The 26,737-nt window shown below is 38.9% G+C and overlaps 1 protein-coding gene across 16 annotated transcripts in view; it reads right to left on the minus strand.

The window, feature by feature from the left end:
* Positions 1-26,737, minus strand: part of FBRSL1 (fibrosin like 1) — a 382,122-nt gene that overhangs the window by 98,136 nt on the left and 257,249 nt on the right. Inside the window, exon 1 of one of the 16 annotated variants that reach the window (XM_075217133.1) lies at positions 15,627-15,707. The exons of the other annotated variants lie outside the window; for them this stretch is intronic. Coding sequence (XP_075073234.1) covers positions 15,627-15,635 — 9 coding nt within the window. The 5' untranslated portion in view covers positions 15,636-15,707. Of the gene's footprint in view, positions 1-15,626; positions 15,708-26,737 lie in introns of those variants that run through there. 16 annotated transcript variants of the gene reach the window in all.

The following is a 26,737-nucleotide window of genomic DNA, read 5'->3' on the forward strand; positions in this document are numbered from 1 at the left end:
GCTAGATCCCCTCCACTGCCTCTCATTGTGCCTGCTATCTGTTTGCCCTCCCTTTATTATGTAAGATCTTAGGAGCAGGGCCCTCTTCCCTCCTGTCTCTAACTATTCTTCTCCAACTTCATTGTAATAGCTATGCTTGGAGCTTTTGAAGTCTTGGTATTTGTTTATTCTTCAGTACTGTTTTACCCTGTATGGTCTACTGTTTGTATTGTATACGGTGCTACGGAAATCATGTGGCTCCTTATAAATAAAGGATAATAATAATAATAATAATTTCAGAACACATACTGGGGTAATATTGTACAAATGTAATGCAATTTCTCCCCCCTGCCTGAATACAACTTACTACTTAAAGTTTAGGTGCTACAGTAGAAGATCTCGGTTTCATTTGATTTTATATGTTTATTCCATTTCAAATATGTACTACATGGTACAAGGAATAGTTAAAGTACATCATATACATGGGTTTAACTTTTTAGCTCTATAGATTCAATTATAATTTCCAAAGCTCTTGCTCACTAAAGAATAGAAAAAGGTAATTAGCATTCTTTGTTTTGTATTTTCTGAATCTAGGCACTCCCCCACATTCTCCTCCTCTCTTTCCGGATCTCACTCCTCTTGAGTTTGGCATGGGATTGTAGAGGGGTGGAGTGACTTGTTCAGCCTGGCACAGATTTCATGTCTGCAGGGGTACTAGACGATGATAGGAGAGGAGGGTTTTATCCGGAGCCAAGCTGACAGCAAAACCTGCTAATGGGACTCAAAGCAGCCGCAGAGCCACAGTGCCAGAACTTCCAGCTCCTGCCAAGTCAGGAGGGGATGCTGATTTATAGCAGCAATTTCACCACTCTATCCTTTGGAGGGTCCCACAAGCCATTTCTGGATGGCATAGAGCCACTGAGTTCAGATCCAAAGCTGCCCGGCAGCAAGACGGAAATGAAATGGGGCTGGAAATTGAATGCTGTCTCGATCTTGCCCCAGGCATGAGAGGGCTTCTCTTAGCTCTAGCAGCTCCTTGACAGTTTGATAAAATGAGTCCGGGCCTCCCTGCGGCCATTCAGCAGACGGACTGAAGAGAGCAATGCTGGAGCGATGAGGAACAGATTGAGCCTCAGGCAGCCCTTATGTTTTCTTTTATTTATTTTTTATTGTGTTTCATCTTTGGTGTTTATAGTCATGAGCTGGGCAATAAAACTAAACTTACAGAAACTCTACAATTTAAAGGAATTGCCATGAAACTGTTATAAAACATTTATATTTACATTCAGCTTTAGTATTTTTTGTTATATATAGGTGTCCTCATATAGTTGATTTTTGCACCTTTCCTTATAAAGATCTAGACAATACAGTTGCTTATATAGTGTCAAAACAATCCATATGCTGGCATTTCAGAAGAGATCAGACAAGACTGTGCTCCTTTCATTAGAAAGAGCAAATTTAAAATGTTTAATTTCCAAATGCAGTGACATCTATAATGGGTGCAATACACACAGGTCGATGAGTCAGGGCCCACCTTGTTCAATGACACGGTGGCATCGAGTCACTGATGGGAGTGCGCCATGCAGTGACTTCATCACCACGCAATGTTCTTCTATCTCATCAGTTACTAGAAGCCAGCACCTGACATCAAAGAGGTAGAATCAGAGAAACACATGGGATAGAGGAGGGGGTGGAGGAAGGGAAGACTGAAAGGGGTTACTGATGGTGGGGGGTGGAGGAAGGGAAGACCGAAAGGGGTTATGCACACCACTGTGGTACGCGCCCACTGTCCCTCCTAAATATCTATATAGTATAGCATGATTAAAAGATAGCTTGCAATGCACAGACAAGAGAAATTAATTTCAATATAATGATTAGAATCAAAGAAAACTGTGTCCTCTCTCTCTTGTACTTCCTACTTTAACGCTATTATTAGGTATTATTTATGTTAGCTTTTAGTGGGGGTTGTAGCCTGAAGCTCCTGTGGCACTAATATCATGTGAGCATTCAGAACCAATGTACTAAAAGTTGAGTCTTGCTCAGTTTGATAAAAGTTTCACAAAGGTTCTAAGGAGCGCAGTGAGCATACTCCTGTTAGCATATAGGATGTTAATACTCAAGAATATTCACAGCTGCCCAGAAGATAGCTAGCTTCATTCATGCATTTTAAAAGTGAATTTAGAAGAAACTATACAGCTTTAATACACAACATATGTTTGTATGTGTGTGTTGTCAGTTAAGATCCGTTCAAAGTATAGTTGTGTGTACATAATTTAAAGAGCATGTAAAACAATTGTTTCACATCAAATGTCAAAGGCTGTGCATTTCTAAGTTTAATAATAATATACATGTAATAACTGGAATGTTTATAGTTAGCTACATATATACCCATCATGCTCTTTTTCACCACTCTAGCAGGTTATCATATTTGAATGGTGGTGCTTCTCTAACAAAACATGCAGATGGTAGGGCTCCTTTACAAACATTGCATTCAGAAGCAAAATGTGCACTAGATAAAATCGCTCATTGGTCCAGTGCATATTTTGCCCCTAAGAACCCCATTACAAACAATACAATTGTATTGTTTGTAATGGGGTTCTTAGGGCTGACAGACATGCAAACCTGCTTCGCTGTATTGCACTGCGTGGATTGGTTGATTCCTACACAAGGGACAGAGCAAGTGATGTCACACTCACTCAAATGAATGAATGATCAGATTCCATAAGACCACAGTCCTTCAGCTGTCTGTAATAAAGTGTGGAGGGAAAACTTTACTTTTCAACAGAGCTGCAGTCGAGGGTCAGGTTAACACTGAGCAAAGTATTTAATCTGGGGGTTCAGTGGTCCTTTGGTCTTTCAAGTACTCTATCACAAATATTTTCAAATATGACAATACAGTGGGTGCCTACTTTCGGGGATATAAAGGGGCTCTCCTAGCTTCAGCGAAGGAGGGCCTGAAGGTCTCCTTTTCTACCTCTCCAGGGCCTTCTGACTCCTGGGGGATGGGGAGGCACTGGGTCATTTCCCTTTTGCATACAAATTAAATAAATTAAAAATATATTTATTTTAATTACATAACAGACTATATTTTTTATAGCTAAGGAACATGTCAAGCCACAAGGGGCGAATTGACATCCTCTGCTTTGAAATCTCAGGAGGGATTAGCTACATAATTGCTGCTTTTCATGGATTATGTCATACACAGAGAAATTATCAGTAAGTGCCTCCAGTCACTGTGAGGAGCACTGCTAATGAAGATATATGTACTGGGGTCAGTATTGGGAAAGATATATGCAATATTTTCAATTTACTTAACAATATTTAAGCATGGTGTTCCAAAATTCCCAAACATTACAGATAATAGATCCCATACCTGTTTATATGGAAGGTATGTTCTGTTCACAGTACAATTTCATGCCACCCTGGTGTAGAATGTGAGGAGTGTTAACTCAGTCTCCTGACTTTCCTTTCTCTTTAGTTTTTTATTTTTAACAGTGAAAAGTAAAACCATTAATACGATAAAATGCTTTCTGGGCCACCTTTAATCCTTATATTCTATACAGTTTTGTATGCATTTTTTGCATCAATGTCAATAATTGTGATTTTGACTACTTTTTCCAATAACAATCCTTAAATTTGCCTTTGGGTTGAACACAACTGCTTTTGGGGACTAAGAAGGTATGATAGGAAGTTAGGAGAGAACAACCGAGAAACACACGTATTAGTTCTGTCAGCTCCCGATTGCCCGGAGCGGCAGAACTCATTTCGAGAGGCAATGAAGCATCTTCTGGTCTGTTTGCTGTGTGCTCTCAGGAGCCCCTGTTGTGAAGTAGCAATCAAGAAGTGGATTTTCTGCAGTGCCCAGAGAATACAGAAAAGAGTACTAAGGAGTAATCTCGAGAAGTCTTTCTGTCTGTCCTACAGAAGGACAAATGCAGCAGACATAAATGCAATTCTGCATTAACTTCCATCCTATTAACGACCAGATACCAAAAGACAGGTTTCTGGACAGGTCTTCCAAACCACAATGTTGCTAATGAAAAAGAAAAGACAGCAACGAATTAAGAATTAAAGTATTATTATTGTGTGATTAAATCAATTTGTGCAAAATAACTCTCTTGCATGGAAGCACCCTTAGCGGATTGGAGAATAAAAATAATTCTATATACCATTTACATGCTATTATAGCCATAACGACCCTGGCAAATCGCTATCTTGTGGAATCACATAAAAGGATCTTCCCTGACAATTCAAGCTAGTATGTATTATAAATGTGACAAGATGATCAAGCAGAAAGGGTAAGAAGGGAAAGAACCAGTAGTAAAAGGTAGTACACAACCCTGTCTGATTTCTGAAGATCAAAGTGCAGAACTCTGTAATAGATTCTAGTCTACTTCAAAAGCACCTTAAATAATTTCTTGAACCTGTTAGAAAGTGTCTCAACAGGGGGTAATGAAGCATGGTGATCAGATATAATTACAAAATGGCAGCCAAAGCAGAAAGATATTGCAATGACAACATACTGCTCCTACGTGTGTAGTACTATATTACAAATAAAAATGTAAGACAATATATATGCCATCTCCCTTACATAAATATACACACATATTATATGTATATACATATATATCTATCTATATCCATACACACACACACTATATATATATATATTTTAGAATATATACATGTATACACATTTACACACACATGCATGTACATACATATACATACAAGAAAAGGTGCCATCTCCAGGTTAAAATAAGGTCAATTTTAAATAGGTAAATCATATCTATATAAGGGCGTATACATCATGCAAACTTTTCAGGATACTATGGATGGGTGGACAGATTATATGAAAATTAATATAACAAACATTACTCCAGTTACACACTACAAAACAAAGATACCGTAGATCTCCACTACACATTTCTTTTAATCTTTATGCTACAGCTATTTACCTCTATGCAAGGTTATTCTTGCCAAGTGAAAACATGGCCTCTGTTATGCTATTTTAAATAAAGATTGTGATGAAATGAAAAAGTCTAAATGAAAGAAGTTAGATAAGCTATGAAGGAGTCACACTACAGGTTTTTCACCTCATGCCACGATAAACGACTGTTTGGTCCGATATCACATTAGTGCTTATGCTCCAACAATGATCTATTATCATTCCAAAGCTCATCATATTGTTTGATTTGATTTTAAAAATGGTCTAAAGATCTCTATAATTGATGGAATGATGTTGGGCAAATTCTGCAGTGTGTACGCACTCACTACCAGCAGTGTAGGCAGATCTCCATAGGGTTTACAGAGTCATGATCTTTTCAGCAGATGGTTATGACAGATGAAGAGCACAGATCTGAGGGTAAAACGTGTACAGTATACTGTATACACATGGATCAGCATGCTGATCGGGACTTTCAGTTGTTGGTAAAATCGTTAATGACATCGCATTGAGAGAAAATGTCTGTAGTGTGTACCCAGCCTATCTTGAACTTCAGCTAGATTTCCCTTTAATTTACATTTCCCTTGCCACGTTCATCTGCTGAGTTTACATAAACATGCCCCGGAATGCCTTTCTACATTTACACGTAATTTAAGACAGAATTATTCTACCAGCTTAGACATTTAATGAAAACATAGAACAATTAGCCCGCACAAATCTTTGTTTTTAATTTCTAGTCAGCAATGCTTCAGTACCAACAGGCGCATCCTCAAGAAGAAAAAAAGTTGCATAGCAACCGCAATTATGATGATACATTCGTGTCAAATAAATTATATTACAGAAAATAAATCTTTCTAAGATGCATAAGACGGTTATCTGGCTCCAGTCAGACATTCACATTACCAGTTTTATATGTTGTACTCCACTTGATTAATATAGGTAATCAAATTATATTGCTTTCCTCTGTGCTCTCACATTCAAGGCTATAATGTTTTCAATGACAAAGTTCATGGAGTTGTATAAAAAATGTACCTCATGCAGTATCAGCTCTTTATTGAAGTAGTAAAACACCCTTTTCAATTTAGTAATAAGTAATATAAAACAGACTACATTGATTGCCAGGGTCGCTTCATTAGGGAGCACAGCCCAGCTGCAAGGCTAACATCAAAGAGAAAGAGACTGTGCCAAGTAGGTACAGGAACGGCACAGGGCACCCATGGAAACCTTAATTCTCTACAGATTTCTAGATCTTGTTGTAATTGTCTCCTGATTTTTGCCAAGTCCTAACAATTATACCTGGCAGGACAGAAGACATAAGTGTTTCATTAAGCAGCACTTCTTGTTTACCTGCTAGGAGGGCACTGGAAAAATAATCTGACTTACTGCAGAAAAACCATATTCTCTCTGGAAGGACTCCTCCAAATGTGGTCAGAGCGTTTACAAGTTTTAAACGCGTGATGCAAAATTATAGAAGAAAATGAGTGGAGACAGCTGGGGGCACACAAGGAGGGTGGTTAAAACCACAGCAACAAAAAACTCCGATATTAAGCTGCCTAGAAAAGATGCACTATCACCTACGTAAAAGATTTCCAAAACGTGCCCCTTTCCCGTTCCAGGTGTTCTTCTAAGAACTTCTCCGTTCATCTTACAGCCCCGGTGGAAAACCAGGGGGCAATGGGGTGCTGAATGGGCGGACCAATCACAAGCCACAATTAAGAGATTACAGCTTGTGAATGGCCATCCCACTCACACTTGCCGTCAGATGATACTGAGAAACAAAATTGATTTGCCAGTTCTGTATGATAGAGTCCCGGGTAAAAAGGGCTATGGGGAGAGTACATTAATAAAAATGTTTCTAAGATAGAATGGACTTAAATATGCTCCACCACAGACCAAGTCATATTTATCAAGGAACAAGATGAAATAGAAGCTGATTAGAGATGAGCCCTCCCATGAAACTGCTATTTCCTCTGTAGGCGATCAGTCCTCTTAACTGGAACAGAATAATTCTCACTTAAATGTCACTCTTTCAAAAGCATATCATTATCTCCTTGTGATGAAGTCTATGTCAACCTAATCTACGCCACAGTTCTTGGAATGATCATTTTTAGAAGAGAAGACGATGCAATGACTGCTCAACCAGCATACTGAAACAGCTATAACAAGTAGTTTGGGTTCATTCAAACTATGAAACTTCTGAGCCAAAATTCTAGTAATACAGAACCTATATAAAAGGGATGTGTGTATAGTTCATTGATTTAGAAGCAATGAATATATTAAAAACTAACATTCTAACCAGGGTTGTGCTTACTAAGGTGGCAAAACACCTACCGTTGCATTAAGGAGCAAGAAAAGTACTATTTTAAAAATTATAACAAAGCATGAATATTACGGAGCTGAATCATACAAATTAAGTGGACCACCTGTTACCTACACAAGCAGATTGTGACCGATAGACTTGCTTTGCAGAAATGCACTATGTGGATTGGTTAATTCATACACAGAAGTGGGGCCAACGATGTTACTGAAACGTGTATCAAATTCCATCAGGACATATTCTAACTATATGGGAGGATTATCAGCTGTCTGCAGTGGAAGGGGGAGGTAATGTCTTTATACACAGAGCTGCAGTGGAATGTCAGCTTAACATTGAATAATTTATATCTTACCTTCATGGTTCATATCTGAAAGTTGTCATTTTGGGATTTAGTCGGCCTTCATTCTACTTTCCTCACAGAAGATCGCCTCCAAGACCAAAAAGAACTGCAAGGATGTTGGGTCACCGAGATATGCATTCATGAAGGTAAGAGTGTGATAAGAATACAAGGAATCCCTTCTTAAAAACAAGGCATCCGCACGCTCCTATTTATTTATGAATTTGGGTCTAAATCTGGAAGTTTATTTTCAAATGTTTTTGTTTTTTTTGTATTTATTTCTTTGAGTAACACAGCTTATTGCATCTTTTCATATCTCCACTGAGGGTTCCGACCTTTCAGAAAAACAAATGAGTTCCTGGGCACGCCACCCTGTAATCACCATCAATATCGGAGCTCTCCTTGTCGTCCCACTTGCATCATGGACATTGAACTCAATTTCATACAACAGGAGACATCACAGCTTCTTTTACTGTTACAAGACCATTTATTTAACAAGCAAGATGGGGATAATAAAAAGAACCCTTTGTCATTGACGAATACAAGAATCTATTTCCTTTACCCCAAAACAATGATTGCTTATCATGCATGTAAAATCATTGGTGTATAGCCAAAGTTGTCATTAAGTCTTATGTCACTTGTCCACCTACATTTCAGACAACTGTGTTCTGAATGAAGTTCCTTGCTTGTATATTATACACGCCGAATGCTGGGGGGAGTAATTCAACTCCTGAAGGTGTGAGCAAGAACGAGCATAATCGAGCACTGGGCAGGTGTAATAAGCATTGCGGCTCTCGGAACTGAATTGCTCCCCTGGCATAATAGACCAGGGAGGCACTTCTCTCAGAAATTAATCTCCCCCTAAGTATTCACAGTGAGTTTTACAGAAATGCAGGATAATGTGTATAAATCTGCAAAAGCACATTATATCTCACTTACAAAGACCGATAAACCAATCCCTCTGCAGGGGCCAAACAAGAATAATGTTCAGTAAAATGTTGGTTAAAGTATATATAAAAGAATTATATCACTGTCTACAACTTCACATAATATTTCCAGTGGTGTTGACCCTGAATAACACAATCTAGTATGAATGTTTAAACAAAGTTGAATTAACAAGTTTATTTCAATGTTGTATATTGATATTAAGTGAGCGCTGGAAAGGAAACAACGTACGGTTGGCATGCAAGGAATACACAAGTAATGACTGGTATATCATTATGTGCGTATAAACTTGGGTTTTTGTCGTGAAAGTACAGACATGTTGAAAGGTGGCACTGGTGTTAAGGGGGCAGGGCCTGACATGCTCTTCAACTAAGGCGGCAGCTTTCGTAAAGCTAGGAATTTGTGCATAGGAGTAGTATGTTTAAACAATGGTATGAAATGCTTATCGACTGGAAACCATATTTAACCACCAAGGAACAGACAAATAATGAAAAGAATCCAACGAAATGAAGCCACAACAAAGCAAACCTTCTAATTAGTGTGAAACATCTAACAAAGCCTCTTCTTTAATAATTGTTATTAAGAGGGCTGTACATTTTTCCCCACACAGTAATGATGAGAGGGTTCTGGGACAGGTCCTTTGTTGGTGAAAAAAAAAAAAAGGTTTTTCCAGTTACATTATCGTTGTTTGTGTTTTTGTGCCTTCCAGGGTCTTTTATATAGGTCCCCAGGAGTATACCATAATTAAAGGAAAATATAGCCACTTAATACACGCTGTCAAGTATGTTATTAAACATCTACTTGTCTTAGTTTTTACTGAAGCAACTCGCTTCCACTTACAATTTTTTTAAATATGCCCCTTTCTGCTCCTCACCCCCCACAGTGATAACCACCCCTGGGGTGCACCACATTATAAACTGAAGGACTCAAAGAATCACAGTACTAACTGTAAAATATAACAATCCACAAAGGCAGTTCCAAAGTCTACAATGGCAGCATTTGCCAGGCATAGATCAGGACCCAGTCATAGTAAGCAACCAGGCATAGATCAGGACCCAGTCATAGTAAGCAATCAGGCATAGATCAGGACCCAGTCATAGTAAGCAACCAGGCATAGATCAGGACCCAGTCGTAGTAAGCAACCAGGCATAGATCAGGACCCAGTCATAGTAAGCAACCAGGCATAGATCAGGACCCAGTCATAGTAAGCAACCAGGCATAGATCAGGACCCAGACATAGTAAGCAACCAGGCATAGATCAGGACCCAGTCATAGTAAGCAACCAGGCATAGATCAGGACCCAGTCATAGTAAGCAACCAGGCATAGATCAGGACCCAGTCATAGTAAGCAACCAGGCATAGATCAGGACCCAGTCATAGTAAGCAACCCTACATGTGAATGTGCAATTAAGCTGATTGCAGCAAAACCAAAACAGTAACCAACCAATGGGCCAGTGGGTTACACCGGACTGCATTATCCATGGTAAGCGCTACATGATTCTCTCCCCTCCATTGGCCACTACAAACTGCCTTGTGCATAACTCTGCTCTAATGCTTATGTATGTGTTCTGCTGACATTATAGGTAAAGGAACTGTCTGTGTTACATTATTGGCTAAATAGGATATATAGCACTCTGCACTAGTAATAATTGTAAGTACTTTTCCATTATAATTTGTTATTAACTGCACAGTTTCAATGTATTATTATTAGCGATGCTTGATAGACGTGTCGCTGTAGACTACTGCATGAACTGGGCCTGCTATATTTTTGTGCTTTTGGGCCCTCTCTGTGCACAATAGAAAGGAAATGATTTTATACTTTTGCTCCTTTACTTGTTTGTGGCCCAATTTTCATTATTCATCTACAAATAAGGTCCATAGATAAATAATATTAAGCGTGCAGTGGCATACCATCCAGCTACTATTTGGAGATTAGGTGCATAGGAATGAGCATTACAATTGTCTCACTAGGCAAGATGATAAGAATACCAGCAGGAACCCTTCAATAATGCAGTTTCTGTACAATTAGGAAAAATCTTTTGAAGTCTGGCCCCTACTACAAATATTAAGGAGCTTGCCAAGCACAATATGCAATGGAGATTCACAGCTGTTAAAATAATTTTCCACTATCATATCAATAACAAGTGGACAACACCTAAAATATTTGTCCAAGTGGCAAATGCGTTATCAGGTTTGTTTGGCTAACAGAATTGTGTTACAATTACAACAGCAGTGTACACATTAGTGTAAGTGAACACTGGCAGTCTATTTAAGACAATTCCCACATACTATATTCACTCTGCACATTGCTGGACAGCCTTTAAAAATACACCATTTGCAGTACCATTATTGTTTTGTTCAATTCAATTAGCAAATTATATGCCCAAATATCTAGGTTCAAATACTGCTATGCACACATCCTTTACACTAAAGAAAAAAATGACCCAGCTCTGTCATTTATGCAGAAGCAGGATCATAACAGAATACGTTATTAGGTTCTGCTGAATTAATGTTTAACTGCAATAAAGTCAAAATTGAATGAGACAATTAATCAGAGGCAGGAGAGAAGAGGGAATAGCTGTCTTTGATTTTATCCCATTTTGAATAAATGAGCAAAGCGACCTTCACAAGATGTCCGACAGTCACACAGGTGCTGCAGTATGTGAGGACACCAGGAATGTGGCGCCTGCCTCTTGCTGTGTGCCAGGAGAACTGAACAAAGCTCCGCACTGAAGAATGCAGTTTCACTTTAGCAACATAACTTTTCATTTTTAAATTAGAATATGTGTAAAAGCTATTTTTAATAGACAGAGAATGGTAAAGAAAAGTCCATTTCTGTGGAACTAGATTATAATTCCACTTGAAGAACTGAATTGCCTCATACCGAGGAAGTGCTGGCGAGTAGCCACTTTGAGGGATTTAATGGAAGATCTAGGCCAGATTCTGTAGGACAGAGAGATCTCGGAAATATGACACAGAATGGATTTTTCTTATGTCTTCTGTTAGTCCATTCTCTTCAGTGTGGTTGTTTTGATATTGGACCAGCATGGTGGTATCACCATTAACTGCTTGTATTGAGACAATGCCCAACGTGTATCTATGAAAACAATAATATTATGTTGTATATACTGTGTATACTGAACTATGTAATAGTTATGTTGTTATTTTACATTTAATAATTAACAGCTAGGAAACAAACAAGACGAGAGCAACACAAATGAAGACAAGTCTTGGTGGCCACAATCGTATTCTCACATAAGCAATAGTGTCACATGGCAGACAAGCTATCAGTAGCCATACTCAGGGCCTATACCCATATAAGTATTACTCAGGAAGACTGTCCCCACAGGTAACATACCTGTACTCATATCTACAGTATGGTGACAGATGTCCACAGTGATTATGCGGGGCTGGGTTATTGATGTAGTCCTTTACCACGTCACTTCTATACACAAATAGCCATGCCTTTATATAAAGGATACATGTCTCAAAAAGAAGCCATTAGCACAATACTAAGAGTTTTCTCTGTAAACAAGAGTTGTCCTAGATGCCAGTGCATCATTTTACTATAATAATCACCTTACCTTAAAGCTAAGAATCAGCCCTGAAGGGATTTGCTTTCCACTTAACTGCCAAATGGCTCCAGTCAGTGCGGTCGTCTTTAGGTCACAACTGCACATATCCATCTATAGTCACTCGTGTACCCGTTGTAAACAAAACTTGTGTCTAATATGTGTCAATGTCAAAGAATATTTGAAGTACATTATTTAGTTTGAATTGAGTTGGGTTGTAGATCATTCTTAAACCACCTTCATTCTTAAACGTAACTTTAAAAAGTATAGTTCTACAGATAACTGTGTTGAATTTCCACTAATGAAATGACTGAACTGCATCCACCAACACGGTAATCTCAAAGTGAGTCACGAGCCACTTCTGAGAGTGAAACCAGCGTCCGTTATGACAGAACAAACATCAGATGGCTTCTTGTGAAAGAAAGAATACGTCTTACAGTAAGAGATCAGACATAAGAGGCAGGCGCAAGGTTTGAGGTTGTAACAAGCAGTTATTCTCATTATCATCATTTTTGGGCTGTGTACCCAGCATGCTGACATACACAAAGCATTAATCCATCTTTGATGTATGTTCATAGCAACCACACAAAAAATATAATTTTGCAAATTTGGTTTGCTGATATGCAATGTGCAGCTCTTCCTTATATCAGAACATGGTACAACCAAAATCTTAACTGGATGAAGCCTGGTACACTTGACAAATCTAACCTTCTTCAGAAAACTATAGACATAAAAACAATGTTGGAATATCACATATGAAAATTATCCATTATAGCATCTGATTTGGGTGCACTAAACAGCTGGATCGCATCCAATTTGGCCACATACATGTGTGACTAAATCACACGCTGATAGTGGTGCCCGGGCCGAGCGGCAGGATTGGCAGACACAGCTACACACAGTCAGTGCTCAATATGAACACTGGGAAAAGGGGTCATTGAAGAAAAACAATGGCCTCCTACACCAGAGTTTCAGTCATACGTTTCCCCGTGGCACACTTTACTTACCACTGTTACAGATGCCAGTTTGGCTTAGTTTAGAACACATTTGGGAACATTTGTAAAAACATGAGACCCTGAAAGAGATTGTTGATAAAATAAGACCCAAAGTAAAAGAAACACTAAAAACAAAAAAATAAAATAAAATAAAAAAAATTTAGGATATTTTTGCAAACATATTAAAAAAAATAAAAATAAAAGATGAAAAAAAGTTGAAAACATTTTTAATTATATGTTGTGTGATTCAGGCAACATTGAATGAGCTGGATTTCAGACTTTTGTATAGAACTCGCCAGTCTGGTGGACATAGATGGGTCCAGTTAAGAGCAGGCTATATAGCAGGCTTGGCTTGTTTTACACACATTCCTAGATGAGTACAATTGGAGACACACGTGACAAATTAAGAGGAGAGCCAGTCCTGTGGCTTGCCTGCCAAGTTAGCAAATCTGTACCTAATTCAGCCACACAATGTATATTAGTCAGATCTGGTAATTCAGTCAGGAGACAGAACAACCGCTCACACAGACTGGAGTTTCTGGCAACATGGATTGTCTGCACTGGAGGATCAATTCCAATACAATTCTGATTGTCTAACATTTTGGAACCAAAACATTCCAACTGTCTGACAATCTGATCAAGCATAGAGACCATACTGCTTGTGACAAGATTTAAGACTAAATATGGTTGTTAATTCAAGTGGGTTTCCAGTCAACCCATTCCTTCATCCTGCCTCACAACTACACACCTAACTTGTAAGCAGCTGTAATTTAATAAATATAAATAAATGAATTACATTATGTTGTCGGTAAGTTAAAGGAAATAGGTGATTATATGAAAGCCACAGGTCTTGAAGCCAGGCTCAGAGACTTCATTTGTGTCCAAAAGACAAGAAAAAACGTTATGAGAGTTGCTTTAAGGTATGTAAACATTGGCTGCCCGAGACCTCCTTCACCCAGCAATGAACAGAGATCAAATGGGGCCTAAAAATAGGGATCACAGATCTCTAAGAATAATGCAACATCCATGCACATGTACTTTATTGAGAACACAGAAAGAAATATGAACACTGCCAACACTTCATTTCAGATTGTATGTGTGTGTATGTGTGTGTGTGTGTGTGTGTGTGTGGTTACCTGTGCTCCAATAAATGTTGCTCCATTTATAGATAAAGGGACTGCATCATGTCATGAAGCCCAGGTATAGTAATGATTGAGCCAATTGAGCACCTTTTAATGTACCTATCCAACACAATGCAATCTTGTGTGAATTTTTTAGTTGTATTAAATAAGTGTTTCTCCTCCCCTATTTAGGACTATGTGCTTCCTTCCTCTGTCATGCTCTGCCTGTCAGCAGCCTCATTAATATGCTGCCGCCCCATAGAACCGCCTATTGAAGCATGTCCATGTGTGAGCCGTCACTCATGCTCTACTCAGCCAGTACCTTCCCATCCCTTAGACTTACAATAAATCACTGAAGAAAGAAACCGGAAATAATTATACAAGCGCACATACAATACTTAGGAGCGAGCATGCAGATAAAAATCAACAAAGCAATTAAGCTGCAACAAAAACAAAAAAACAGTTTTCCTCTTTTTAAAGAACCTGAATGCTAATTACAGTACTTTACAGCACAGATAACGAGATGGCTTTACAGCCTGGCACTTCTCTAACAAAGACATGAAAAATTCATGAGCAGGAGAGGCCTCTGCTCTGATCTCTCATCACTGCAGGTCCTTTGGAAGGCTAGACAACAACATCTCTGCTCAAACATTACTGGTCCAGTGCCCTGAGCACAATGTGGAGAGTATGGCATGCATACCTAGGGTATAAAACATAGACAATGCCAAATTGTATGAAACAAGATCTTTAAATGGTTGCATCAAACGGCAGAGTTCTAGTATAGTAAATACAAAATATGGTGTGCATGAAAGTAAGATCAATTATTATGACCGACAAAACTAAAATTATAGTTAAACATAAGGGATTGCTCAGATCCAAGAGATTTAATGGAGCATTATTTAATGCACTGAAAGTGCACTAAAAATAGAACACTTTGCTTTCAATTAAATAAGTTCACACCACTGTGATCTGAATCCAAACAGTGTGTTGAACGTTTTAGAATGCAGAAAGTTTGCGTTTTCATGTGTTATTTCATCTGATTGGAAACCTGCTAAGCAGATGAAACACGCATTAGGAGCACAAATGCATAGATGTAAACAAATAACATCAGCTACATATAACATTCCCAAATACATATCTAAATGTTTAAGAAAAAGTATGAGCTACATTGGTATTCCGCGTTCACAGTGGGCCATTTTCCATATATGTCACACTAATATATATATATATATAACACACATACACACATTGCAGGATGCCATATATTTCAGATGTGGTCTTTGCATGTCATCTAAACACAAACTGCAAGTGAAAAGTACATCTGTGACATTTCACAAAACAAGGGTTAACTTTTGGGTATGTAAATCCACTCTGTTTCTGACAAGCCATTGAAAGACACAAGTGTTGTTACTCACCTCCGCCATACCTCTCAAAAGCCATCACTCTGCAGCAGAGGAGCAGAAAGGTTGTCAGAAAGCCCAAAGGGTAGACTACACTAAAATCAGTGCCCACAAAGGCAATGTCCTGGTCATACTTCTGCAGAACAACGACCTCAAACTCACACAATGTAATATCATTTGACCCACTTCCTCATAAACTGAATCATTTCTGCCCTCCTCAATCACTTTCAATCTGACTCATATGCGGTTCTGCTGTGACCAGGGTGTTTAACCGTTTCTTGGTAGAACAGGGAAGATCAGGCATCGCGTGTGGTAGACAAAAGACAGAGCTCAGATGCTCTGATTACTTACTCATTCACTAATTCACTGCACAGTTCCAGACATTAGAAAATAGCCCACACATTCTCTATCAACAAAACCTGATGTGGTGGCTACAAGGAGTGTGTGTGTGTGTGTGTGTGTGTGTGTGTGTGTGTGTGTGTAAAACTTACTACTACTGAAGTGACAATATTTGTATTGTGACACCCCTGAGTGTTACTGTGCACCTTTTAGTCAACTGCACACAAAAATATTTATTATGCCCTTGAAGGCAAAACCTGACATAGAGTAGTGGTGTGCACCGGCCACTTTTAGTGTTTTGGGTTCTGATTAGCTTGAGGTTTTGGGTTCTGATTTGTTTTGCCAAAACACCCGACGAAAGGTTTTGGTTCTGATTTAGGGTTTTGGGTTCTGATTTATTTTTAAAAAAAGCATAAAAAGTGCTACTCCTACGCTATTATTAACCTCAATAACATTCAATAAGAATCATTTCCACTAATTTCCAGTCTATTCTGAACACCTCACAGCTATTTGAACTGCGTAGTGGAGTGGCCCCAGTACCCAATTTGGTACCGGGGCCAAAATACCTCCTCCAACTGGTCTGAATTCCACTGCACAGATGGCTGCTCTTACATCCTCCAACTGGTCTGAATTCCACAGATGGCGGACACCGGATGCACGTCTAACACCAACATAGCTGTTAAGGCCGCAGTTATCCGCTTTGCCATAGGATGACTAGTGTCGTACTTGGTGCTCATGGCAAATGACTGTTGGACGGTCAATTGTTTGGTGAAAGACGTAGCGTTCTTACGACTTCCCCTCTGGGAAGATGACCGACTACCAGCAGCAACAGCAGCAGTGGCAGTAGTAGGCGTACCGCTGCTGGATTCCTCGGATGAATCCCGGATTGAAGAGGACTCAGTCTGGCTGGTGACATGGCCTGCAGGACTAAATCTGATGGAGATCGTGGAGGAAGTTGACGAGGAGGGTGTTGGTGGTGTGTATCCAACAGGACCAAGGGATTTAGGTGTCCCTGGACTGATTACTGTCCTAGCCCCAGTTCCTGAACTAACCACTGAACTATGAAGGTTATTCAGGTGACGTATAGGGGAGGATGTCCCTAGGTGGCCAAGATCCTTACCCCTGCTTATTTGAGCTTTACATAAGCTACATATGGCCATACATTTGTTGGCCGGATTGGGATAAAAATAACTCCAGACCGAAGAAGTGCATTTTTTGGTCTTCTGACCAGGCATGACGATGGGCTTTTTCATCCCATGGACATCAACTGTTTCCCCCCCCCTGGTGCCTCATTTAAAATAACCACATCAGCATCCTCATCATCAAGTTCCTCCACAGCGCCAGCTACATCAATAGCCTCCTCCCGTAGTACAACATTGACACCTTGATTATCCAAACCTGGATCTACACTGTGGGTGATCCTTCCAGCATATGCAGAGGGTGTGCTGCAAATTGTGGATGGAGTCACCTCTTCCCGTACAGTGATGGAAAGGTCAGGCTTCACAACCACCAACACCCTTGGACTCGCCTTGGGGATTTGTGATGTCATCTGTTTAGAAGGCAGAGTTGTTTGCTGTTTTGTTGTTGTTGCTGACAGCATAACTCTCTCAATTTTTTTTGAGAGGGGGGGGAGGAGGAGGGCTTAGATCCTTGGGTGAAGCTGAACCACTAGTCCTGAACACGGGCCAGGGCCTAAGCCGCTCCTTGCCACTCCGTGTCGTAAATGGCATATTGACAAGTTTTCGTTTCTCCTCAGATGTTTTTAATTTTCTTTTTTTGGTAATTTTAGTCAACTTTGGGTTTTTGGATTTTACATGCCCTCTACTAGGAGATTGGGCATCGGCCTTGGCAGACGACATTGATGGCATTTCATCGTCTATGTCATGACTAGTGGCACCAGCTTCAGCATTAGGAGGAAGTGGGTCTTGATCTTTCCCTACTTTATCCTCCAAATTTTGGTACTCCATTATATGCAGCACAAGAGAGCGTACCCCTAAACCACACACACTCGGCAAAGCCTTTACAAATTATCTGCGGCACAGGAGAGTACCACTGGACTGGAGTTATATAGCAGTACCTAGTATTTTTTGGTACAGCAGCAACAGAGAACGTAGTTTGACTTTGAAATATCAGTACCTAGTATTTTTTAACTAATTTTTTTAAAATTATTTTTGTATAATTTTTTTATATATTTTTTTTTGATTATTTTTGTATAGGTTTTTTATAAAAAAAATAAATTCATTTTTTATAACTTTTGAATAATTTTGAAATAACAATGCCCTTAGCAGAACAGAGCACAGGACACAGGCAGCACCACTGGACTCAGCAGGACAGAGCACAGGACAAAAGCACCACTGGACTCAGCAGGACAGAGCACTGGACAAAGCACAAAGAACCACTAAACTGATCAGGAGCTCCCTGACTACAACCTCCCTCACGAGTGATCATAGCTAGAATGAAGATGGCGCCCGCAAGGTGAGTATTTATGACATCCGAGTCTCGCGAGATCCGACGCGAGACTTGGATGTCATAGCCTCGGTTTGGCGCCCGGAAGTTCCCGAACAGTGCTCGGATCCCGTCGGATCTGCACTGTTCGGGTGGGCTCGGATTTGCGGAATCCGAGCCCGCTCATCCTTAACACAGAGTTTAACATAATACACTTTATAAAGCAGTATTGTCCATGGAACTCATCTACTATATTTTTCAGTTGCAAGAGATTAACATATCCCATAGATTGTAAGCTTGTGAGCAGGGCCCTCTTACCTCTCTGTCTGTATGTATTACCCAGTATTGTTTTATTAATGTTTGTTCCCAATTGTAAAGCGCTACAGAATTTGCTAGCGCTATATAAATAAATGTTGGTGATGATGATTCTCTTATAGCTTAAGGGTCCTATTAATCAATCCTAATTTTAATTAAAAGCCCCCGATAGGATAGGAACATATTTAAGGATAGTTTAAATGTATTATTATGGTATCGCAGCAGATATTTGCAATATCTGTTGCGGTCCCCGTGTCTGTGAATGCAAAAGCAGTCTCCATAGCTTTCTATGGTGACTGCTATTTTGCACCATTTAACAAGTTAAAGATTTTCGGAACTTGTGTCTGATGGCGTTAGCCATCAAAGCCATTGTAGTAAAGGGATCTTTGAATCTCCCCTCGGGAAGATAGGATATAGGTGCACTTGTGTGTTTGCAGGAACAGCAGTTTACCGTAACTGCTGTTCCCAGTATGCCCTTAACACTTGCCAGTAATTGGACCCAATATCACAGAATGTAGCTGCCTAAAGTACAGCTTCCACTCACCCTCCATAAATACATGAGCCACATTTATTTACCCATCATCCCTCCATCTGTCTTGCTGGTGATTGGGACTTTGTAAGCTGTGCTTTATTATACCCTGTGTCATAATTCCTGTATAGCAGTTTCTGCTGCTGCCTGTTTACACGGCTCTTACATGTCCCTTTGGCTATTTCAATTAATGATATGTGTCTTACAGAGCATATTTCCAGGTGCATGGCAGTAACCTAACTCAATGGGGGACATTTAAGAAAGCTGGTTGCATACAGGACAGGAGGTGTTATACCACCTTTTTTGCACAGATCTTTGTGCTACTTTGCATAAAGGTCCTCCAGTGTGTTTCAGCTGGGATATGGAATACAAAACTGTGGAGTATTACCGCAGAGAATGAGGATGGACTACATGAACCATCATACAGAGTGCATAAAGCTTCCAAACATGGCTCTAGAGAAGTTTCTTTGCCCCAGGAATCTATCTGTTCTGTAAACATGTAAATGAAGGGTAAGTCAAGGTGATTATAAAGAATCTGTAATAAAGTTCCCAAATTAAAAGCGACTGGAAATGAGACTGACATGAAATCAGGAAATCATTAGCGAGGTTGGAAATGAACTCGCACACAGCATAATGGGAATCCATCTGAGAATACTGATGCTATTATATACCTTTCTTGGGGAATTGCTATTTACTTAGCCAGAGGGGGGCCAAGTACTATAGAGCATTGCATTTTATTAGTCTTGTTAACTCTTTGTGGCATGTCAAACATTTGACTAGTTGTGATCTCAGGTCAGTCACCTACAGGCAATAGCACTAACCTCTCTTCTTCCCTTCCATGAGATACAGCTTCTGGCCTTTACACAGAGAACTTATGTATCTGACACTCCCTGATAATATCACTAATTTATGTCTTGACCAAGCTGTTTATTTAGCCTCTAAGGCCAAGATGAAGAACCCTTATTCAACATTCATTTCTACCATCAATACCAGTGACCTTTACCAGAAGAAGGCTTGCTGCCAGGAGGGATATTTTGTATTACTATATGTTTAGAATGAACATGTACAAGACAAGGTAAAATGTACACAGGAATGTACAACAATAACTGTACATGCAGCTTCAAACCGCAAGCTGTTCATCTTTGCTACTGTAAAATATATCCAAACTGATAGGAGGCCGACCCTGCAAGGGTTGGTAATATTGGTTTCATACCTATACCTAAGATGGCACAATACCACCAAACATTCTCTTTACAGGTTTACCTAAAACATACTGATTGGATCACCAGAGGACAAGCGTGGTCAATGGGTACAAAGACATAATTTGTGGACAGGGGTCTTCCGCTTTCTATTTTCACCATTGCTACTAACATTGTCTTCAGTCTAAGCTTGGTTGCATTTATTCAACTAAATGCAGGGATGATCAAGCTTTATGAAGGAACGCTACACTATGTCATATTTGAAAATTCATAACCCCCAATTTATAAGAGGATTTTAAAATGTTTTAATATTTGTGCCTCCTTTGAGAAGAAACTAAAGCATGTATTAAAGTTGTTTCCAACCCATTCACTTGTGAGCTGGATATTTTTGCTGACATGTATCAATTCTGTTTATATATATATTGCAATAGAGTTCACATCTCCTTATCTATTCACTACAATAATATGATCATGATTTCTTATATTGTTGCTACAATGTAGCAAACCCTACTAGTGTATAGAAGAAGATCATTTTAGATCTTGTTTGCAACCAAAGGATAGAAAAACATGAATACCAACATTAGTAAATCATCTTATCATTTGGATGATATGAATAAGATTTGGGTGGATATCTACTTTAATAGAAAGTGGGGGACCATAGATCCTTACAATCACTAGAAAGGATGTCAAAGCTTTTGTAACCATGGTTTGTCAGTCATTTAGTTTGAAAGAAAAAAAAAAAGTGTCAATATCACCTTAACCCTTTGTAACAATCTGTTATGTGATCGTTTTATTGTATTTTGAGGGTACCTTCAAGAAAAGCAAATTACATTAAAAAAAAAGTGTCAGTAAATGCTACAAATGTGAATGGGGACATGAAATTACAGTCTCCTCGTCATCGTAGCTCGGTATTCTCTCCCTTAATAACGTGACTTTGCATCTTTTGTTATTATTGAGCTAAACACAATTTACAGGTGTGTGGATTTAATGGCACTTCCTGCTATGCAGTACCTTGTAGTCTGCAGTACCTTGTAATCAGCCTGTAACAGGTCTCAGGAGAAGCTCCCTGGAGAACGGTAACAGAGCAGGATATTAAGCAAGGATAAAAAGAATTGAAAAGTTCTTGTTGGAATTTATGATTACCTATAAAGGGCCTAAGGGAGCTGCACAGACAAGGTGAAAAGGGAAGTGAGAGCAGACTTGAGAGGACATTTCAAATGCTCACTAAGGGAAAACTGTCAGCCAAATGGCTCTGAGCTAAACTAGATTTCATAATAGTCATTTTTTCTTCTGCAGAGGACAAAATACTTGTACAATAGCTTGTTTCAGGGACCTTGTGGATACATTAAAATATTTTGTCCTATACTGTATCTTGATAATATTAGGTTTTACTGAATTTAAGTTGCTTGAATTTAAAAATATACAAGACTGCTCAAACAAGCAGAGTATGGTCATGTAAGCTAGCCAAACGCATATACATCAGATCGCCCTAGATTCAAGTTGCCCACATCCTGCTAAGACCAATGAGAGCCAAGTATCATTGTTTACATAGGTGCTTGTACAGACTTGTCAGTCGCAGAAAGTGAAATTATCAGATCGATGTGTGTAGTTATCAGTCTCTTCTGTAACAAATGTTTTCCCTGTACAGGTTTTGAAGAATCATATAAAGTTAATTTTGGGCTGGTCTGTTTGGGAAGACTTAAAATAATGTACATTGAGGGTTAGACATTATTGGATGGATTTGATCTAAATCACACTTAGGGTATATATCTATTTTGGTGGATCATGCAAAGTAAGGCTGGGTACACACTACGGGCTTTTCAGCCGATATCGAGCCAATCACCCGATAAAATAATGAACGATTATCATTCCAAAGCTCATCATATCATTTCATTTGATTTTTAAACAGGACTAAAAATCTCACTCAACTATGGAGCGATATCATTTCCTGAATCATGATCTTTGTAGCCGATTGCTATGACAGATGAAGAGCACGGATAAATCGTATAAAACATGTATAGTGTGTACACATGAATCGACTTTTTTTTTTTTTTGCAGTCGTTGGTAAAGTCCTTACTGATTTGGCATCTGGAGAAATTTTCTGTAGTGTGTACCCAGCCTGCCATTAACTACCATTCACCCCAGAAGGGGCCTGAGTTCACATACATTTTTCTTCCCTGGTCTCCAACTCATATGCTCATAATTCTCAAATACCCACTCTAGACCACTGCTACACTATTTAATTATAACACTAAGCTGCATAATCCAAAATATTTTGCCATAAATAGCAATATCATCCCCCAAATTCACTGAAAAATACATCAAGCTCCTCTTCCCAAGTGTCAAATCTCCCTACTAAGCCACCGTGCTACCCAATTCATGTGATTTCTGAATTAAAATATAGCATTATAAAACTTAGGAGAGAGAGAGCAGCTGCTGCATACACATACACATCCATTTATTGTAATATGATGATGCATGTTATTGGTTTTATAGACAGAAATCCCTTTCCTTTCTATATTCCTCCCCTGTAATATCAACCCTATATTAATGTAACCTTCACAGACCCCCACATTAAGGAGCATTCTGTACCATGTGCTGGCAATTACACTGGATTTCATCATTTATACTGTTGTAAAATCCATATTCCTGGTTGCTGCTTTAAATAAAATCACTTTGAAAATCTCTTTCCAGACAGCTACTGGCGGATTCTATTAACTATTCTGATGAAAATGTTCTTGATTAATTCTGGTTGATTCCAGTCAGGTGAATGGGAAATTAGTGATAAAACAGCAGGAAATGTCTAGACTGGGGATTGTTGTGATGAGATCGCCACAAAGCCTACGATGCAGTTACAGGAAATGAGGAAGACTTCCGTCCACCATCATCAATGCCTTAAAATATCACTACAAATACCAATCGCACAACCGCTAAGGTTATAGGTATCATATCACCTTTATGTTTGGTCTGCAACAAACAATTTTAAGAAGAAAACACCACCAATCTATTCCGAACACCGCAGTACAGGCCCTCCAGCAGGCCAGAGGTTAAAATGCTATTTGTTAGGCAGGACGAGAGTTGCCAAACTGATTGCAGCAGGAGCATGCAGAGAGCGAGGCGTGTAAACGCTACGGGTTGTTTACTGCCTGAAAGTCTAATGTTGCACTGCTTCCCACTGCTCGCCTCTGTATTGATCGGTATAAGCAGCGTGCTACAAAGGTCAATAAAGAAGAGAATTTCTCTATTACCGCAGTGTTTCATGAAAGTGATGATTACTATAGACATAGCTTGTCTTCCAAGCAACATCAGATAATAGGCAAGGGAGGATAGGTGGCATAGGCTAAAGAAAAGCAAAGTAATACAAATTAATGAGGCTGCGGGTTATAGAAGTGCATGCAATTTCTCACATCTGCAAAGCAGACAAATGCTTTTTACAATTCATCACTTATAAAGTACCATATGTGGATAACATTTTCAATGTTTTTACTTATTGTTGTATAAATGAATATGACACAATCTAAAATAAAAGTTGTTTAAATACAAAAAAGGTATCTTGTGGCACAAGCAAATATATATTTAACTTCTCATGTATTTCAACCCAGACCCCACCGCAGATGACAGGATGGACCACCTCTGCCACCCCAGTGTTGCTGTTGTTGGCTCCCTCTGGCCTAACACACGGGCCAGAGCTACGGGTAATCAGACAGAGCGTTGTTACTGGATGCTGGGTCCCAATCTCAGAGCAGTCGGATAACAGATTAGATTTGGTCTAATCTGCAGGTCACAGGAATTTCAGCAGGTAAGCAGTCGTCAAAGCAGGATCTTGAAGCAATGATGTTTTATTAGCTCAAGTAGCCCTTATAAGGACAGTTAAACGCCAGTTTGTGGTATTAGTGATCTTTCAAGAGTTACAGATGGAATGATACATTACATTATATGGTCAAACAGTCCACTTTTTGTACAGATTACACAGCTACCCTGGCAGGAGGTAATCCAGCCTCCTGTCACTCTAACCAATCCAGGGGCTTCATGCAGCCTGCACATAAATTAGCCTGGACGGGTTTAACACCTTTTTTACATTGCTACTAGTGGTGCCACTATTTCTGCGATTTTCTATTGAATGTTTACTAACTGGATATAGCATTTCCATAATCTTTGCTTTTAACACAATTTAACTTCCAAAATTCACATTCATCTGTGATCACTTGCATCCTGAGTCTTACAAACTTAGGGAGTCTACCAGCAAGTCAAATGACCCCCTCCTGTTCTTTCCAGCTAGACAGACATGTTGGTCACTTCACATGAAAAGACTTGATTAACATGAGGTTACCGTCTCATGACAGTTGCAAGACCCAAACATGAAATCTGTCTCCAAAATCAATAAATTTTCATAGCAAACACATAGCAATATAGGAACATAAGTACATTTGCAATGACATACATTGGCGCACCATGCTAATAATTTAAATATATTTATACAATAAGTTATTTATAAGTGATCCAGACACACCCCCATTAGTGATAGTCTATCACTGATAGACAACCACTTCCGCCTGCCCACCCAACTGGCAAGGGGTAAACTCACAAGCCAGGTTACTATCTGTGTGGGGTATGTACTCACACCGTGTTTGAATGGGTTTCCTCCAGGTGCTCTGGTTTCTTCCCACAGGACAAAAATATATTAATACATTCATTGGCTTCAGACAAAATTAACTCTAGTGTGTGGAAGGGAATTTATAAAGTAACTGGCACACACAGAGAATTGAGCAAATTAATTATGAAGGACACAAAGACAAAATCAAGAAGACTGTCTTTATAAATCCAGAAGTTGTGATTTCAAGTTATCTTTTCAAAAGTAAAGAAAGATGCCCTCTCTTTATGGTCAAGTACTTCTAGTAAGAGTCTTGGGTTTGACCAGCTTGGCACTTGAAGCTCATACTAGATTTGGCATACCTGATTGGAATTTTGTGCCAGGAACGAGCACAGGATCTGAAATAAACTTAACCTGTTCAGCAACAGTGACATGCTGGGATTAGGCTCATTCCAGACGTAGGTTTGGAAAGAGAGAATTAAAGGTATGAACAGACAAACATAGAAATACTTAAATACAAAAAGATACTGTATAGTCTGCATTATATCAGAAGCTGGGATTAGGCTCATTCCAGACGTAGGTTTGGAAAGAGAGAATTAAAGGTATGAACAGACAAACATAGAAATACTTAAATACAAAAAGATACTGTATAGTCTGCATAATATCAGAAACTACTCTTATCAAGAATACACATTTTTCCAGCACTCTTCACTGTAGCTGATCAATTCCATTTGTTGTCTATATGAAAATAACTAATAAAAGAATAAACAGACAAATTGACAAAGACAGTGCGGTAAGAGATCTACATTAATATATGGGATTATGCACTCCCTACTCTAAGGATATAATAACTCACAGGTGAGTTCCATGACCATAAAAAGGTATAAAGCTACAAGCCGAGTGCTTTTGTACATGTAATGTAAATTCAAGGTGACTTGAAATATCTGTAGAAATTTACAGTAAGGGTTTTAGTATTCCTTATAATACACAGATGTTTTCTAATGAACTCTGAGGGGATAACATCACAATCCACAGATTATAAACAATGACATCAGAACTTATTGTTCACACATTTTTACATACATTAGCATCACTTGTATATTACGTAATGATAGCACAAATAGCAACACTTACTAATGAGTAGTCAAAGCCACATATTACCCCATATTATAGATGGGAATGTTGTCACTAAAACCTTTATTAAAGCTACTAATATTAATTCTCTTAATCTATGGCTAATATTTATCCACTACTTAATATTAGACCAGACCCCAAGTACTGGAGTCACTGGCTACCGAATTTGATGGAAAACATATAGAAGCACATTAACCTGCAGGCATGCTGTAATTATATATGAAACTTAATAAATAGAATATAGTATACAACTATTTTAATGGCTTTCAAAAGTTTGGATCACTGGCATCCCAATGCTGTTCTAAGTGTTCTATATTGAGAAATTTGTTTAATTTAAAATAGGAATTTAGTGATTGCGTGCTAGACCAAGGAAATAACAATTAAATATTTTCTCAGATTTATAATAACTAGCAATGTAATAATCACAGATGAGAAATCAAGTTCAATGCAATTAAAAGAAAAAAAAACTATTTGGAGCTCCAGTCTAGCAGGAAAAGTGGACTGATGCTATAGATAACTTGAATTTTGATGGCTGAAGAATTTTACATTCTGCACATTAATAACTATGCAGGGA

Source organism: Mixophyes fleayi, chromosome 1 (genome assembly GCF_038048845.1).
Source record: "Mixophyes fleayi isolate aMixFle1 chromosome 1, aMixFle1.hap1, whole genome shotgun sequence".
NCBI classification, from domain to species: Eukaryota; Metazoa; Chordata; class Amphibia; order Anura; family Limnodynastidae; genus Mixophyes; species Mixophyes fleayi.